This window comes from Rhinolophus ferrumequinum, chromosome 3, assembly GCF_004115265.2.
Source record: "Rhinolophus ferrumequinum isolate MPI-CBG mRhiFer1 chromosome 3, mRhiFer1_v1.p, whole genome shotgun sequence".
Taxonomy (NCBI): domain Eukaryota; kingdom Metazoa; phylum Chordata; class Mammalia; order Chiroptera; family Rhinolophidae; genus Rhinolophus; species Rhinolophus ferrumequinum.
The window spans coordinates 7,064,340-7,082,405 of record NC_046286.1 but is presented as its reverse complement, the minus strand read 5'-3'; the positions used below and the strand labels follow the sequence as shown (position 1 = coordinate 7,082,405).

The 18,066-nt window shown below is 47.5% G+C and overlaps 1 protein-coding gene across 8 annotated transcripts in view; it reads right to left on the bottom strand.

Annotated features, from left to right (window-relative positions):
- Positions 1–18,066, bottom strand: part of LOC117020384 (TBC1 domain family member 22B-like) — a 138,335-nt gene that overhangs the window by 103,079 nt on the left and 17,190 nt on the right. For 3 of the 8 annotated variants that reach the window (XM_033102837.1, XM_033102835.1, XM_033102833.1), the window contains exons 3-5: positions 13,599–13,778; positions 12,991–13,061; positions 11,501–11,629 (exon numbers count right to left, since the gene is read on the bottom strand). In XM_033102837.1, coding sequence (XP_032958728.1) covers positions 11,501–11,629; positions 12,991–13,061; positions 13,599–13,778 — 380 coding nt within the window. Of the gene's footprint in view, positions 1–1,722; positions 10,872–11,500; positions 11,630–12,990; positions 13,062–13,460; positions 13,497–13,598; positions 13,779–18,066 lie in introns of those variants that run through there. The other 5 variants (XM_033102832.1, XM_033102838.1, XM_033102836.1 and 2 more) reach the window with 5 other exon arrangements.

Genomic DNA, 18,066 nt, shown 5'->3' with positions numbered 1-18,066 from the left:
ATCTAATTACCTGTGTGTCATGATTTTTAAGTGGTTCGAGTGCTATAAAAATGTTGTTGCTGGGTATTATTCATCTGGTATTTTCAGGCAAGTATTTGATGGTAGCAGCAGAGAGAAGGACCCCACTGCAAACCTTATGGAGGCGGGGAGAGGGCCCTCGGCAACCCCAGGAAAGTCAAAGCCCTGACAGACAGAGAGTGAGCACAGCTGGTCTCCCCCAGGGCGGGGGTCAGAGGAAAGACCTCTTCTGAGGTTCCTACAGAGCAGAGACCAGTGGAGGCGGTTCTGTGTCATGAAGACCATGTTCCAGACTGTGTGAGAGGAGATGTGCTGATGTCACAGATGCAGAGAAACCGCTGATCACGGAGCCCTGCCTGACACTGCGCCTGCCAATCAGGGTCGTGACGCAAAGGTAAATATTAACTCAGAACGATACATGAACTCTGGCTGTGCGCTCCTCAGTGTGGGGGAGCTGGGGTACACGTGTGTCATGATGCTCTAGGTCAAATTCATTAAAAAAACCAACATACCACCGAATTTTCTCCATTTTACACAGGTTCCGGTATTACTTTTACTGTTACTTAGCAAATGTTAGTGACCGCTGGTTCACTCAGCCTCTTGGCACTGGCCACAGGACCCCCCAGGTTCCATGAGCCCAAACTACATGAGTATCAGGTTCTGGGGGCAAAGGAACGGCACACACTTAACCTTGTAGGACCCGCCCAGAGCCCATCCGCAGGGCCAGGCAGCCTGTCACCCAGATGTGTATGTGAACAGGCTCTCGGAGTCCAGGGGCCCCAATGCCAATGTCAGATGCCCGGAGGCTCCCCATCTAGGGTCAAACATCTTGAACGTGGTGGCTGCCTCAATTTCTCCTCTGTTAGAATTTCTCACTTATTCTTGGGGTCAGATGAGAGTGAATGAATGAGCGAGTGAGCAAGCAGGGACATGCCACTCGTGCCAGGTGCCAGGGAGAGCAGGCCAGGTCTTACAGTCCCGGAGATGACAAGACGCAACTTGACCTTGGAGAATTTACCTCGTACATGACAGGAAGTTCAGCACCAGACATCCCACCACATGCACACACCACCCTCCAAAGTATCAGCTCAAAGAAGCTCAGCTCAGCTCTGACCGGGCCAACTCCTGCTGGGAGGAGCCTCCAGTCTTCCTCAACTGCCTGTCACCCAGGAGGCTGCTGCATCTGTGCAGCGGGGCCAGGAGGCATCTTGATGAAAGGGTTAGAGTCCCAGGTAGGGTGAGTGCTCCAAAATTCAGCATCAGCTCCACTCCCCAATTCCCTCCAAACCAAGAACATTAAAATGGAAAATGGAGTGTCCTTACTACCTGATTCAATTTCTGTGAAGTTTAGAGATACGAAAACTAACTGAGATGTTTGTTAGAAGTCAATAGTTACCCTTGCTAGGGGAAAGGGGGAGGGGACTAGACGGGAACACAGGGGGCTCTGCAATGTTCCTTATCTTGATATGGGTGCTGGTTATTTAGGGGAAATTTATCCAGCTGTGCACGTATATGTACTTTAAAAAATATACTAGGGGCGGCCGGATGGCTCAGTCGGTTAGAGCAAGAGCTCTCTCAACAAGGTTGCCGGTTCAATTCCCACATGGGATGGTGGGCTGCGCCCCCTAAAACTAAAGAGTGAAATGGCAACTGGACTTGGAGCTGAGCTGCGCCCTCCACAACTAGATTGAAGGAAAACGACTTGGAGCTGATGGGCCCTGGAGAAACACACTGTTCCCCAATGTTCCCCAATTTAAAAAAATAAAAAATACAAATGCACGAGTAAGTTGTACTTCAATGTAAAGTTTACATTTCAAAAGCAATGTCCTCTGAAGACAACAATGAAAACCCACCATTACTATGGAAGTTTGGCCAGTTTCACCTTTGCCCTCCAACGACTTTTTTCTGAAAATCGGAGTGTTAACTATCAAAAACTGAAAACTAACTGCACGGCTGGCCCGCCGCCTCCTTCAGGACGCTGCTCAAACTCCTCTCCTCAGCGTGACCCTGATTCACTGCCCCGTTTAAAACCTGTTCCTGTTCCTGTTCCCACTCTTGCCAACGGGGCACATCTCTGATCTTTCCTGCTTCACTTTTCTCCACAGCACTTAGCACCCTCGTACAAATACCTGTTTTCTATCTATTATCTGTTTCTGCTCATCAGAATTTAACCTGTAGGAAAGGGATTTCTTCTTACACATAATTTACACACAGTGGACTACACGTAAAAGCCATCTGGCTTTGACACACGTGTATCTGTGTAAAAACACCCCAGTGGAGAAAGAGAACACTTCCGTCTCCCCAGAAAGCGTCCCCAGGCCTCTTCCCAGTCGTCTCCGTCAGAGCCAACCACTGACTTCTATTGACACAGATTATTTCTGAACTCAATTTAAATGGGATCATCCAATGTAGACTTGTTTGACATTTGCCTTCTTTTGTTCAATAGAATGGTTTTTAAAGTGGTTTCTCCCATGTTGTTGCCAAATCAGTACTTTGTCCTTTCTTATGGCTGATACTATTCCATTGTGTGAACATCCGTTTTCCTGTTAACAGATATTTGGGTTGTTTACAATTGTTGTCTGTAGGAATACAGTTGCTGTGGAAATCCTGATACATCTTTGGAGGACTATTACCTTTCGTTTTCCTTGAATAAGTAACTAGAAGGAAAAGGCAGAGATTTTTGTCACTTTGTTTATGGTGCCGCCCTCAGTGCCTAGAGCAGAGCCCAGCTCAGCGTCGGGCTCAGTAAATACTCGCTGATGAGCTGGTGGCACTCCATCTCCTTCCCTTCTGAGAGAGAACTTTGGCCAACTCAGCGCAGTGTCAGAACTCTGTACTTCACTGCCCTCCAGTGGCCAAGCCCAGCAAAGCCGAATTCCTAGATATCTTGCCAAGTTATCATCTAGACGCGTGGAATGTGTATTTTGGACACCAAAAATGAAGGCGCTGGGAATATAAAGATGTGTAAAATAGTCTCTGGCCTCAGAGAATCACAGAGTCTGGTGGCAGAGGGCGGAAGGAAACACAAGGGCCACAGAAGAAATGCATATGGTCATGGTAAGAGTACGACTGGGGTGGGGGGCAGGGAGGAAGCCCTGGCTTAGGGGAGCCTTAAAGGACGCACAAGGATCAGCCTGGGGATAAAGAGATGGAGCAGACGAGGCTGTCGATGAAAAACGTCCATTCTGGGTCACTGAGTGCAGGGGTGAGGCAGGGCGGAGACCACACAACAAGCCAGAGAACCTGGACATTTGAACCTGTAGGTGATGAGATGCTACTGACGGGTGTAAGCAGAGAAGCACGGGCAAGTCTGTGTTTAAATGGTGTGAAGATAGGTTAGAAGGGGACAGAACCAGAGATGGGAACACACACCTGCCATTTCAGAACCCAGGCCTGACCTAGGACAGTCGTAGGACGAATGCAGAGGGAAGCAAATTTGCGGAACGTTTAGGATATGAAATCATCAGAACTTTGTACCTGATTGGGGATGGAAGCGTGAGACAAAGGACTCATGAGTAATTCTCGGCATTTCCGACTTACGTGGCAGGAAATGCTGCTGAGAGAAAAGGGTGGCTGTGCGTGGGGAGGAGTCAGTCAAACACGAGTCTCAGGAGCCTGAGGGTGGCAAGGATGCCAGCTGTCCACACATAACTGTGCCCCTTCGTCCCTGCTGGTAGGACCCTAAGGGACTGACCACTTAGGATACAGACTATGTTTTCCAGCCTCACTTGCAGATAGTTATGACTGTAAGACTGAGTTCAGACAGAGATTCAAACCCAAGCATCATGCACTTCAGAAGTGTCCTTAAACGGAAGGAGTGTGCCTTTCTCCCTTTCCTCCTTCATACTGGCTGGAATACAGACGTGATGGCAGAGCACACAGCTATTGTGGACCATGAGAGGGAAACCACACACTGAGGATGGCCGAGGAACAGGAGGAAGGAGTCTGGGCCCTGCTATCCCGGAGCAGCACACAGCCCTGCACTCATTATCTCTGGACCTTTCATGAGAGAGAAATAAGCTTTTCTTCTTGCTTAAGATACTTAAGGTATTTGGGGTTCCCTGTCACATACAGCCAATCCTGACTGTCTATGAAAAGCGGAAATGTCACACAGGGAACTGGATACATGGGTCAGAGGAAGGGGAAAGCCTTCCCTTACCTCTGAGTTCCAGCGCCAATGTGCTTCTAAATAGAAGCTGAAACGAAAACCCTACTGTACTGCTTCATGTAGACGAGAAGAGGGACAGTTGTTTGATACTCAGTGTTTCATTTGTACTGAAATCACCAGGCACCACTCTTCTTTTGAAATAGGACATGTCACGAGCCTCACTCTTCTCCATGATTTCCTCCCCCCATGTGTCACTTAAATAGATCAATAGTATCGTCTAAGCCCAAAAGGTTTTGGGAGATCAGAGACTAGAGGTATTCTGCAGTCCCAGGGATCACAGCCCAGAGACTGTATCTCCCCAGGGGTGACCCTCTAACACTGTCACCCCTGGACCCAGACAGCTGGCTTACCGTAGCGGACCCACCTGTATGAGCAGCTGGCTGCAGCAGAAGCCGCGTGGGGGCTGCACTAGCCATAGAAAACTTCTCTGTCAACTCAGAGGGCACTCACTGCATCTCCCTGTTTTCAACTATTTTATAAAAAACATAACACAAAGCATAAGGCAAACTCAGGTAGGAATTTATACAAATGACAGGGAACAGAGGAACAAGGACGTGGGAGAGAGGCCAGTGGCCCAGTGACATGAGGATCCCACAGCTTTACGAAGGCAGGTCTTCCACGTTATAGCTCAGTGAGATGGGGCGGAGGGGGAGTCTGCCCGCTGAGACTGCCCAGGATGCCGAGGGCAACGCCTGGCAGGTTCCATGGGCAAGGATACCTGGGGCCTCCTGCACGAGGGAGCGTCCTATCAGAAAGGTCATAGCAAAACGCCTTTTCCAGCAGCTGCCCTGTTAGGACGCGACGCCATGAGAGAAGCAGGAGAAAGAAGTGTTGTTACTCACATAAGAGACTTGTTCTTGAAGGTCACACACAATGTTGCATCTATGTTCAAGAAAGGCCTTGGGGTTGGGGAGAAGTCTGTATGATTTGTTTCTTTGAAACTTAATTTATGACAATCAACGTATGAGCAGAAAAAGTGTGGTGTATCCATTCAGTGAAATATTGACCTTAAAACGGAATGAAGTACTGACACTTGCTACAATGTGGATGAAACTTAAAAATATGCTAAGCGAATTGTATTTAAATAATGGCTCCCAAACTTGTTGGTCATCTGACCTCGGGTAAGTTATTTAACCTCTCGAATCCTCAGTTTGTTTATTTACAAAATGGGGATAATGATAGTACCTACTTCACAGGATTATTGTGAGGATTAAATAAAATAATGACTAAGAAGGCTTTCGCCCACACATGGTAAGCATTCCTGTGTGAATAAATACATGGTAGCTATTATTATTCTGTTGTGAACCCTCCATAAAGCCTGATAACCACAGCAGAGGCTCAGGTGTTCTCCATGTACTAACTGTACACAGACATTCTGAGGTGAGACATCGGGAGGCGGCTAAACCAGCCGCACTGAGACTTGTGATTGTCCATTCCTGATGTTTCGGCCACACCCTGTGTGCTCTGGAAGACTCTGCATCTTTATGAGGTGGCCCGTTATTCATCAGAGTATCCAACTTGGATGCAAGAAATCAGAGAGCTGAAGGGGTAAATTAACAGGTAAATCATTAACATTGTTCTAAATGCCAAGGCCATTTGGGATTTATCTGTCTTTACCTTAAAAAGTAGAGTAAAAACCATGTGCTCTGTGTGGAGGATGATACCAAAAGCTGAACTTTATGTGCTAGAATACTGAATCTCAAACTTCTAAAGACTCAGTCAAGGCTTACCCTTAGATTCGCCTGTTGGAAGTGTTGCGTAATGATTATGTTTAGAAGAGATAGTCTGATAATAAAAGTGAGCTAAACATAAAAAGATTATGTTAAGTGAAAGAAGCCAGACACAAAAGACCACATATAATATGATTCCATTTTTATGAAATATCCAGAAAAGGCAAATCCAAAGAGACATAAAGTAGATTAGCAATTGCCTGGTGGCAGAGGGGATGGGGGTCCTGGGGCTGATGGCTAAAGGGTACAGGGGTTCTTTTGGGGTAATAAAAATATTCTAAAATTGTGGAGATGCTTACACAACTCTATATACTAAAAACTATTGAATCGTACATTTTATATGGGTGAATTGCACAGTATACTAATTACATCTCAATAAAGCTGCTATTAAAAAAAAACCCAAAAAACTTAATTTATAAATTTACTGCAACTCCAATAAAAATGCTAAAGGGTTCCTACCTCTTGAATTTGGCAAGTTGACTCTAAGTCCATCTGGAAGAAGAGCCAAGACAAGTTTTTAGAAAGGGTGATGGAAGTGACTGGTCCAGGACTAATAATAAAACATACTATAAAGCTCAAAAATCCAAGCCATGTAATACTTGCATAGAAATGGAGATAAATAGAACAGAAATAACTAGAACCATGGAAGTAAAGGAATTTATATTATGAAGAGGGATTTCACATCAGTGAAGAAAGGATGTACTATTTGTAAATGGTGTTGAAAGAAAAACTATCCAGTTAAAACAGTAACTGTAAATCTCAACCCCTAACACACAGGAAAATAAATTACTAATGAAATTTAAAAAGTTAAATGTAAAACCAAACCCAGAAGAGTATTAGAAGAAAACATGGGAGAGTCTTTTTTATAATATTGGGGTGGGGAAGGAAAGGCTTCCTAAGCAAGATACCAGATCCAAACGCCATAAAGGAGGAGATTATTTCCTTCGTGTCCCCCTCACACATTGCAGTGACTTAATTACTTGTTTCTGAGCCACCACCACCCCCACTAGGTGGGAGGAGCCACAAGGGCAGGGCCAAAGTCCGTCATCTTAGTCACTTTATTCCCTGCCACGCAGTAGGAGTGCATTAAATACCTGTCAAATGGACAGATTTGACTACATAAAAATCAGGAAGTTCTATACAAGGAACACAATAAACAAAGTTAAAGAGATAAATGATGATTTGGGAGAAAAAAGTATTAGGTCGAACCATATAAAATTCCTGTGAGGGAGGTAAAAAATGGTTGAATTAGCAATTTCATATGGTTGAAGATATTTTTAATATACACCAGATAAAGAATGAATATATCTAACCTGCAAAAAGCTCTTATAAACAACAAGACCAAAAATCCAATAGAAAAAATGGGTTTGAATAAGCAGATCAGAAAAGAAACAAATGCTAATACATAAAATAACCTCATTGATGAGCAAGTGGAAATAAAAATTGAAACAAAAACAGTAGTTTATTTGCTAGATTGGTAAACTGTTTAACTAAGAGGCCCAGTTTTGCTAAGGATGTGAAGAGAAGCACACTCAAACATCAGAGGCTGGAGTGTAAACTGGTGCAAACTCTTCTGGAGTGTAATTTAGTAGCACCTATTTGGCATGCCGGTAGGACTAGCAATTTCACTTCTAGGGACTCTCTTTCAGAGAAATATGTATTTTAACCCAAATGCACAAGAAAATATGTACGAGGATATTCATTACAATGCTATTTATAACAGCTAAAAATTATAGATGATTTAAATGTCCTTCTATAGAAGAATTTTTAAATAAACTATAGTAGAGCTTTGTTATGGAAATAAATATAACTGCTGAAAAGGATGAGGCAGATCGATATGTCCAGACTTAGAAAGCTGGCCACAGTATTTGTCAATGAAAAAAAGCAAGATATAGAAAGTATGGATAGTTTGATCCCATTTTTCTGAACATAACAAAGAAAAATAATCTATGTAGGTGCATCCACACACAGGAAAAGGTCTGGAAGCATACACACCGAAAGGTCGATAGTGGTAGTTACCTCTGGTGGTGGGAGGTAACCAGTTACCTCTGGTGGTGGGAGGTGGAGGTAGGGTAATAACACTTCTAAATTGTTTTGATTTGTTTAATGACCATGTCATTCTGCAAGTTTTCTTTTTTTTAAGGCAAGGAGCAATAAGAATTATACTGCCTGCTTTGGAGCAGAAAATGGAGTAGAGAGAGCCATTAGAGGTCCAAGGACATGGGTCTAAGATTAGATACCACCAAGTCATATAAAGATCACAGGTATTAAGGTCAAAAGACCTGGGTTTGAGATTGGAAAGCTCATTAAATCTCTGAGCCTTAGATTTCTCACCTGGAAAATGGGTTGATACATCTACCTTAAAAAGATATCGGGGTCTACTAAATGAATCCAGGTATGTCAGAGTACTTTGCAAATGGTAAAGGGCTTTAAACATCAGAGTGACAGTACAGCTTGGTACGGCAAAGCCTTAGGGTGAAAACTGGAAAAACAAGGGCTAACACTGCAAAGTTCTAAGGACAAGAGAGAAGGATGGGAACTGATGACACGTATCAACCAGTCAGAGTGTGTGGACTTGATTTTAGACCCTGATTCTAGCTGTTAAACACATTTATGAGAATCAGGAAAATTTGAATACTATTGTATATGAGATTCCATTAAGGTGCTATTATTACTTTTTAGATGTAATAATTGCATTATGGCTGTGGGTTTCTTTAATCATTGTTTTCTAGAGATACCTATGGAAATATTTATGGATGAAATTACATGATGCTTGATATTGAGATTTGCGACCAAGTAATTCACAAAGCTGAGGGGAATGGAAAATGGAGAGAGATACAGATGAAACGACTGGCTGTTGAGTTGGATGGTAAGTATATGGGGATTTACAGTATTGTATTTTCCTTTTACGTATGTTTGAAACTTAACATTATTAAAACTTTTTAAAAAATGCGTGCCCCCCATCTTCCTAGGTCTGGGAGAAGGTAATCAGAAGTCCGTGGCAGAGGTGAAACTGAGTGCAGCCGTGCCACGAAAGGCTTCTGTGCGTAGGAAGGGCAGAGGAACCCACGCTGCACTGCACATGGTGTCACTGGGCAGCAGGCGGGGCTGACAAACCCAGTGCCGGGATCAGAACGCAGTCACGTCGGTCACAGAAAAAGGCGCAGCGCTGGTGGGGCCGACGGGGGTGAGGCAGTAACCGGATGGACACCTACAGAGAGTAAAGCCAATTTGGGTACAAAACACCAAGGGCAGCTAAAAGAGAATTAAATATCCCACCAGCAATGCAGCTGCTGAGGACTATTTCTAACTGGCACAATAGTGTCACCAAGATGTCACGCCAGCGTTACATCAAATGTAGGTTAATGGACGGTTAGCACCTTCCTAGGCTCATCCTTTGACACTATTTTATAGAAGTGCTACTGCAAGAAGCTACCTCAAAACCCCAACAGATCAGCTGCTCTGTTCTTAATGAAATGAAACACACAGAATTAGGCTGCCTCCAAGAGCTGACCTATTAACGTGAAAGGAAAATGAAAAGTCCTTTACAAAAGCTTTATTTATATGCTTTTAGTAGCTAAATTTTCACTAGTCCCGCGTTTGCTGAGGATCCCCTGATACAGTTAGCAGAGGGACCTCCCACCCTCACTCCCAGTGCGGCCCTGGTTGCTGCTACATCAGGGGAACAAAGGATAACGTCTTTCGGTTGCCTTACTTTTTGAGACCTGCCTCATGAAAGACCAAACACCACCCCTTTGAGCCCCATCAGAGAACATGAATGAGATGAATCAAGTGAGACATTTTCTATGCCCTCCGCCTTCAAGGGTCTGTACTCTAGTCCACTTCTCAGTACCCCCCAACCTCCTGCAATGGCTTCCTGCACAAACCACAATAATCCACCACCCCAGAGTCCAAAGAAAAGGGTTCGAGTCCTCGCTCTGCCACTAATAAAAAGGCAGGGAATCTTATAACCCACCTGAGAAATGAGGGGATTATAATGATGGGTGGTTTTCTAAGACCCTTTCAATGTTGTTACTCCCATATGAGCGTCTCTTTAACTAAGAGAACAAAGCCTCAGGCCATGACAGATGGGTTTGCCTGTGACTCTCTAAGCCAAGTGATTAAGGAAACCAAAAGCAGTGAAGATCCTCAAGTCCTTCTAAGACTGCCTAATTTAGGCAGGGCCAGAGGAGGCGGCGGGGGCCGTAAGGAAACCTAACTGACACTGTGACATCTAATCACTCCATCCAAAGTGACGAGAACCCGGTGGGGTAAGAGCCGAGGGAGGAGGGGAGAAATCAAGGTGCGGGAGGTCTCCTCAGTCCATTCCATCACCTGCAACGTGAGCTGGATTCTGGGGCCACATCCTTTCCTCCTCTACAAGCCCACACCCCGCTCCTAAGAAAGAGCATGTGAACTGAAGTGGGAAGGCCTGATGTATTAGGTTGATGCAAAAGTAACTGTGGTTTAAAAGGTTAAAAAAATTGCAAAAACTGCAATTACTTTTGCACCAACCTAATACAATCTAAAATTCCTGTCTTTCCAACAAGTTCAAAATAATCCTAAAATGACCTGACATAAACCATCAAACCACCTGTTTATGGCAGAACATAATATATCAATGTGGTCATTCTTGTGACAAAGCAAGTCTTTTCAGGTGACATCAGTGACCACCTCGAGAGATCAATTCCAGGCTGTTTCCGCTGTTAAAATAGGTTTAGCTGTGTACGTGTCAGCCACTGTCCTTTTTCACCACCACACGTCTACTGGCTGCACTCCTGGGAAAAACAGACTGAAGATAAGAGCGAGAGCTTGCTCAACTTGGTACTCATGCTTCTTACCCACATATTCTGAGAGGAAGACGACAAAGAACGGAGTGACCAGGTCATTAATGCCCTGGACATACCCACTGGCAGGGTGTCGGATGCCCAAATAAACAGAATTCTTTCGAAGATCTGGGAAAATGAGAAAGAAAGAAGACATGACTGTTAAACCTTGGGGATATGCTCCCTCTCTCCATTTACCTAGCTCACAATTTATCTCAGGTTTGGCTACAGAATTTTGGGGAAAATTTTAAAATACTATGGATACAGGAAGTGTGTAAATATAGTTTCTAAGATCTTAATTATTATTAAGCAGGGGTAGATATTTCTTGCCCTTTATTTTTCAGTATCTAGTAACTGTGATATAAAGTTGGGAAAAGGATGGCGACACAAACCGCTTAGAAAAAGGTTTGCAATGGATTAGCGTTTGCACTTTATCAGAATCCCCAGGGGGGATTTTATCAAAATCCCAGGTGATTTGCCTGCACATTATGTTTGAGAAGCGTGGCCACTGACCAGTGGAAAACTCTCTATTTGAAAAGGGCTCAAATCAGAACGACTGATTAGACAGAGGGGAACGGCCTGGGTATAAATGTGTTTCCAGACCCCCACACCTCCTCCGCGTACCCCCAGGAAGAAATGCGGCTCCTCAGCAGCACAGCACAGCCTGAGGACTTGGAAAACCCACCTGTACCCCGACACACTCCCAGGGCCCCTGGAGATCAGGACGAGGGAGGAAAAGGCAGCAGGGATGACTGTACCTGTCGGTACGTGTCCTGGTGATGCTCCTCGTTCCGAGAGTCGTAATACTGCTCGATGAAGCCGAAATACTCCTCCCGCTTCCGCTGCAGCGTCGGCGTCCTCCTCTCGGCGTTGGCGGGGAGATAGCCCTGCGGACAGGACTGCCGGTCAGACGAGGACACACACTGGCTGCAGGATCCTGTTTTCATTTCAGCCTGAGCAGTGACTGGGACACTATCACAGGAACGGAAGGAAAGCTGCCAGCAGGACAAGGGTCAGTCCCGCTCTGGGTTGGGCCACACAGTGTCTGCCGGCTCCTCGCAACAAGCTCCACCTGTGGGCAGTGACCCCGCTTCCCGGCCTCTTTACTCTCGCCGCCCGCACCGCCCTCGGGCTGGTACCCCTGGTGGCGCCAGAGCTGCCGGAGTTGCCGCAGTCGAGCAGTGAATGCAGGTCGGTCGGAGGGAACTGGGCCCACGTCAGGGCCTCTGAGGGCTGTGTGTGCGCGAAGCAGTACTGAAGAGAATCGCGGGGAAGGGCCATGTCTGCGGCACATCTCAGTGACGGGCCGTGTAAGTTGGGGCCGCTTCCCCATTCTTTACACGGTCATATTCAGAACGACCAGCTTAGGAAGCCGGATGGAATCTGTGACACAGCAGCTGCGACGCCCAGACACAGAACTTCCGACAGCAGCCCCACCCCCACCCACCCCCAGCCAAAGCTCCAGGCAACTTTCATTCTTGTCCGTGGTCTAGACCCCACTCTCACTGCTGACATCTCCTGTTCCGTTCTCATCAAATCGACTCTTAATAGCATTCAGACTTATTAGAAGTGGCAGAAGCAATGATTATGTGGTTGCCAGACGGACGGTGGGAGCCGTCAGGAGAGACCCCTCCTCTCGCAGGCGGCTATGCGCCATTCCACGGCGGTGCCTAGAGGGCAGGGACTCAGTTTCTTCATTCTCCTACCCTCCCAGCACCTGGCACCGTGCCTAGCAAACAGCAGGCCCTCGATAAATCCTTACTAGGTGAGTGATGAGTGTCACAGGCTTAGGAAATCCAAGCCCTATCGCAGTGGCCGGCCTGGCGCTCTGCACTTTAGTGAAATGGGACTAGAGCAGCTCCCGAGGGAGGCCCATTTATCACCTCCTCGCAGCTGCAAGGTGGGTTTCAACCACTTGGGTTATTCCTACCGAGAAAGCAGGGAAACACTGGGACCGTGGGAGCTTCCCAAACGAGGGTGGGATCCCCCGGCCTCCCTAGATTCTTTCTCCTCGGGGGTGAGAAAGTGAGAGTGTGACGATAGGAACAAATTTGTGCCCTCCTACACGTGTAGGAATAAACTCTCAAGAACGTGTGTGTTTACGCACAGAAACAGGACGGTCCCCCAGTTCTGTCACACCCAGTAGGACCACAGAGTCTCTAGAGTGAGACTGACGGGCCCAGAATGCCCTCATCAGCTAAGAAGGGCGGTGTGAGCTCACGCTGTCCTACACAGAGGGTGGACTCACCGACAGGAGCCTCCAGGAGACAGGCCGGACCTCCCTGGGAACCCCGGGCCAGCTGCACTTCCTCAGTTCATCTGCAAACAGATAATAGCGTCATTGGATTTAGCTCTTCCTACAAATGCCCTAAAACAAACCTCAGCCAGCCCTTCCTCATGCCTCCCGACATTCAAGTCAGACGATGGCCACCGTCACCATGACCACAATCACCGCCACCAGCTACTGACAAGCACCGGGAAAAAGCCCCAAACGACTGAGCAGCAAGGTGCCAAGGACACGACTCGGCCACAGGGACCCAGTCAGCTCTGAGAGCAGAGTTGGAGGGGAAGAGAAAGGCCAGTGGGTGTGGATTTCCATACCAATCGCCTGAGGTGGGGAGACCAACACCAGAGTAGCTGCACTATGGTCTACAGGCCCCCGAGTCCAGTCCCACCTCATTGGGTCCCTAATCTAGTAACACACGTCTGACTGAATACCTGCATGTCACTGCAGTGGCACCAGATCAGGAGATGCTGGAAAAGTAAAAGAAGGAAGAATAAAGAGCAGTAGCTTCCAGGTCTCTGAGAATCCCAGGCACCAAGAGGTCCTGTCTCGCCCAGGCTCCCGGGACTCACCTAAGTCGGGGCTGTGGCTGGAGAGAAGCTGACGGAATTTTTCTAGGCGGGTTTTCTCCCGGACAGTCATCGGCGGTGCCCCAGAGGCGTTCTGGTCTGAGATCCGGGCCACCAGGGGGATGACAGGTCGGAGAGGGAGTGACTGCTGTTTATGGAGTGCGTTCCTCAGGCAGGTATCACCTGAGATCATTTGAAAGAGAAAGAGCAGCGACTGTGTGAAGAGCACGGAATCTGAGAAACCTCACAGCGGCCTGTTCAGGACGGGGCTCCCCCATCCCAGCCTCAGCTGACAGGCTGTGCGCTGCCTGAAGGCGCCCAGCTGAGGGGCAGCCGGGGAGGGACAATCGGCTCTGCTCCACTGTCTGCCAGAGGCCAGGCTGCATTTTTACCACACATACCACACACCTCGTGTGTTGGCGGAGACTCCGATGCCACTGCAACTTTGAGAACTGTTCTGGCGACTCCCGAGGGCAAGCAGATGTTTTCTTTCCACCCCAAGCTGGATGTTTTCTTGGTACCTAACAGTGAGTCTGGGGGCCACGCAGTGTAAGGCGCTGTTTGCCTTCCCTTCCCACGTCACGGAGCACATAAGAAACGATGACACTAGAAAGCGTGCTGCAGTGAAAGGAGGTGGCTGCTCTCCTGAAGCCCCAGGCCCCCCAGCTGCCCCTGGCCCAGCTCCAACCTGTCCCTGGCCCACCTGTGTGCCCTGCTCACCGGCTGAGAAGTCCTGGCCTAAAGCAATCCCGCTCTGGGTGGCTGCAGCTCCTCTGTGCGCCTACATTTCCCACCACATGAACCAGCTTTTAACTCTGCTGGGATGGGGCTGAAATAGCAGGAACACGACTCAAGCTGAACTCAATGTCTGCTTCTAGACGTTTCTAAACTAGATGGCAGGTAGGAGAATGAGCAGTATAGGACTAGCGTTGACTGAGTGCTTACTGTGTATAAGGCCTCATGCTGGTCACGTTTCCATAGCTCTCATCTGAGCTTACAACACACAGTAGGACGTCATCACTACTGTACAGAGGTGGAAACTGCAGCTCAGAGACGTTAAGTAATTCGCAAGGGAGAGCCGAGAGGCCACCTTAGATCTTTCTGACTCCAAAACTCTTATTTATTTTACTACCCCAAACAAAACTCAGTTTCAACTCTGTCCTTTCATGACTGTTTCATACCCTTTATATACCTGGACCTTGGAAAGCAGTAATCACAAGAATGAAACAGTGACTACGAAACAAGCAGCACCACGAGAAGGTTTACAGAAACAACTGCCACAGGGTACTTGGCTGGATGCCCAGTGTGACCCAAAGCCTGGAAAACGCAGACCACACACTGCAGAGCTGAGACCGGCCAACGTGACCTCTGATACCAGCGACTCCCAGACACATGCTCAAGGACGCGACCCCAGAGGGAAGGCTCGGGCCTCCCGACTGCACAGGGCAGCTCCTCAGGGACCGTGGACAGGCCTCCTCACGCCAGCACCCTCCGGAGACCCAGAATCACCACGTGGACACTGTCCACAACCTGCAGCTGTGGTTGATCAACACCACACCCCTGCGTGGGCACGGCACTGAGAAAGGTTCAAGCTGGGGCTCGAGTCGGCGATGGAAAGTGACCGGGGAATGATTTTAGAGGCTTACAGCGTAATTCCATGACCTCGTGCTTCGTGTGAAAGTGGAAAAGACGTTCTCTTAGAACCTGCGCCAGGACCTGCCCCAGGGCTCTGACACGCTTCTCTTTCCTGTTTCCCCTTTACCAGTCCTGTTGTAACTTTCACTAGAATGACGGCACTTCCCATCCAGCTCAGAAGAACTGGCTCCCATAAAACCCCTAGGGCAGCATTAAATACAGCCATGCATATTAAAAGAGCACCCTGAGGGTCCCCAAACATCTGATAAAGCCACCATCACTCCAACCAGTTACTGAAGCCCGTGTCCTGAAGACACACAGAAGGAGCATCTCCTCCAGCTCCACCCAACCTGGTGGGACCCAGGGCCGTCAGGCCCATGTCGCCCCATTCCTCAGGAACAGAAGGACACCCTTATGCTCGTGGCTGTTCCCCACAATGAGGAGGCCAACCTACAGCGCCCAACGTTTGTGAAATTCAGCTGCTAACAACTTTCAATACATTAGTTAATATTCTTTAACCTGACCAGGCCTAAAGCAATGGGAAGCAATCAAACCACAAAAGTTCTGGACCGCCGTGTAGGGACAGGAAGAAGAGACTGGCAGGCAGCACCTCGGTGTCGGGCACGGAAGCCCCAGGTCACAGGGCCAGGCAGCCACTGAGGTGGGAGGAGCAAGGGCCACTCATGCCCAGGGAGGCGCCCTGAGGTCGGACCTGAGGCTCCGCTCGCTTACTTATCATCCAATGGAAAACCCGAGTGACGCCCTAAAGACAAATGACTTTGATTGACAATGCACTCCGCTGGGAAGGCTGCGGCTCTGAAGGGCAGCGGGACAGACTTACTGGCATTTCTGGACAGCTGGGCGTCACTGCTGGACTTGATGACTGTGGGACAGAGCCCCAGAAAGCAGTTTCCAGGCTCTCGGCCTCACGTGGAATGGTGCTCGCTCGGGTAGTAGATAGCAGTCAACTGTGGCTAGTTGGCTGTCAGCTGTTACCAGTCAGCCATTGGCCACAAATATAACTGCCGTGGCTACACTAGCAGCACATGGGGGCTAGCAAGATGGTGGCTGAGCTGGCAAGAGCGGATTGCAGTTAGCAGGGCGGAGTGCGGGTTGTGGATTGCAGAGAAGTGGACGGCAGGATGCAGATTGTGTGGCTCCTGCTTCCTGTGTCTCCAATCCAGCCACCAGCGAGAATATGGTAGTATGACTCCCCTATCTATGGCTCCGTGGGTGTTCCTTTTTGGCCTCACCATGTCCTGCTTTCGTATGTGGGGAGCAGGACCAGAGGCCCCACTGACACCCTGCATGACAATGACCTGGGAGCTGGCAGGGGTGTCGGAGGCTGCTGACTGGGCCCGTTCGGGTTTCCCCCGCAGCTTGCTGTGGTTTTCCAGGACTTGGGCTGCGGTGGCCAAAGCAACTTTTGAGTTCAGAGTTTGGAAAGGAGGGGAGGAAAAGTCCTCTTCCTCATCATCGCCAACGTCCCAAGCGTCACTGGTATTCCGGGCAAACTCATGGAAACTGGAGGCCTTCTTATTCTTCAGGGGAACTGCGCTGACTTTTGACCGTTCTTTAATGAAGCTTTAAGAAAGGAGACACCATTACCAAGGAATGGTCTGACCCCTCGTACCACCTTTACTTGCTTAATGTACTATTAACAGTATTAGCAGCTATCTCGTATACCGTCCTTACCTTCTCCAGATAAATCACACCCACATCCACTCCTCATCTAGATGCATCTAGACCAGCCTAGGCTGCAGAGACAGATGTGGCGAAGACAGCAGTGTTCCCCAAATGTTCCCAGTGCTCCTCTACCCTCCCAGGCCCGTGAACTTAGGCAAGGCCATGTGACTCGCTCTGGCCAATGGGCTGAGGGAGAAGTGAGGCAGCCACTTCCAAGCCCAAGTGTAAAAGAACAGGGGTGTGTTCTCTAGAACCTCTCCTCTACTGTGGGAAAGGAAGAGGATCCAGAGGGTGGCGCCTCCTCAGCCTGGAACACAGAGGCTGCCCTCCACGCCCACCCGACTTCACTCTGGAGGGGTAGGTACCCTGTTTCCCCAAAAATAAGACCTAGCTGGACAATCAACTCTAATGTGTCTTCTGGAGCAAAAATTAATATGAGACCTGGTATTATCTTGTATTATATTATACTATTATATTATATTATATTATATTATATTATATTATATTATATTATATTATATATTATAAAGACCCAGTCTTACATTATAGTAAAGTAAGACCAGGTCTTATATTAATTTTTGCTCCAAAAGACGCATTAGAGCTGATTGTCCAACTAGGTCTTATTTTCGGGGAAACATGGAAACATGAGCGAGAAACAAACCTTTGTCGTGTCAACCCACTGAGATTTCAGAGTTAAGCTGGTAAGGCAACATAACCTGAACTATTCCTCAGAGTAGGGCATAAACTACTGGTAGAACATGAGGTCATTTCAGGTAGTCCAAATGTAGCACTAAACATTGAGTTCCAAAATGAACAAGTTGTCCTTTTCTATTCTGTTCAAGTCCTTCTGCTGACCTTGAGGAGATGGTTTCAGTTCAGTGCTACTTCGTCTTTAAGACGGTTTTTTTTAACAAAGTGAGGGCAGCCTCAGGACCGACATATTTGAAAGCAACAGGACTTGGCTTAGAACTTAATTATAAAGATTGTTTTGGTTTTCACTATGTTTATTTTTAAGGTTACTTTCTATTTTTGGCAAATGGTATTGGTTTTCCATTTATAAGTGATCACATTTATTTTTGTAAATAAATCTAATTGAGTAAATGAGTTTATTTTTTCAAATTCATTTAATAAATAATAGTACAGAATATGG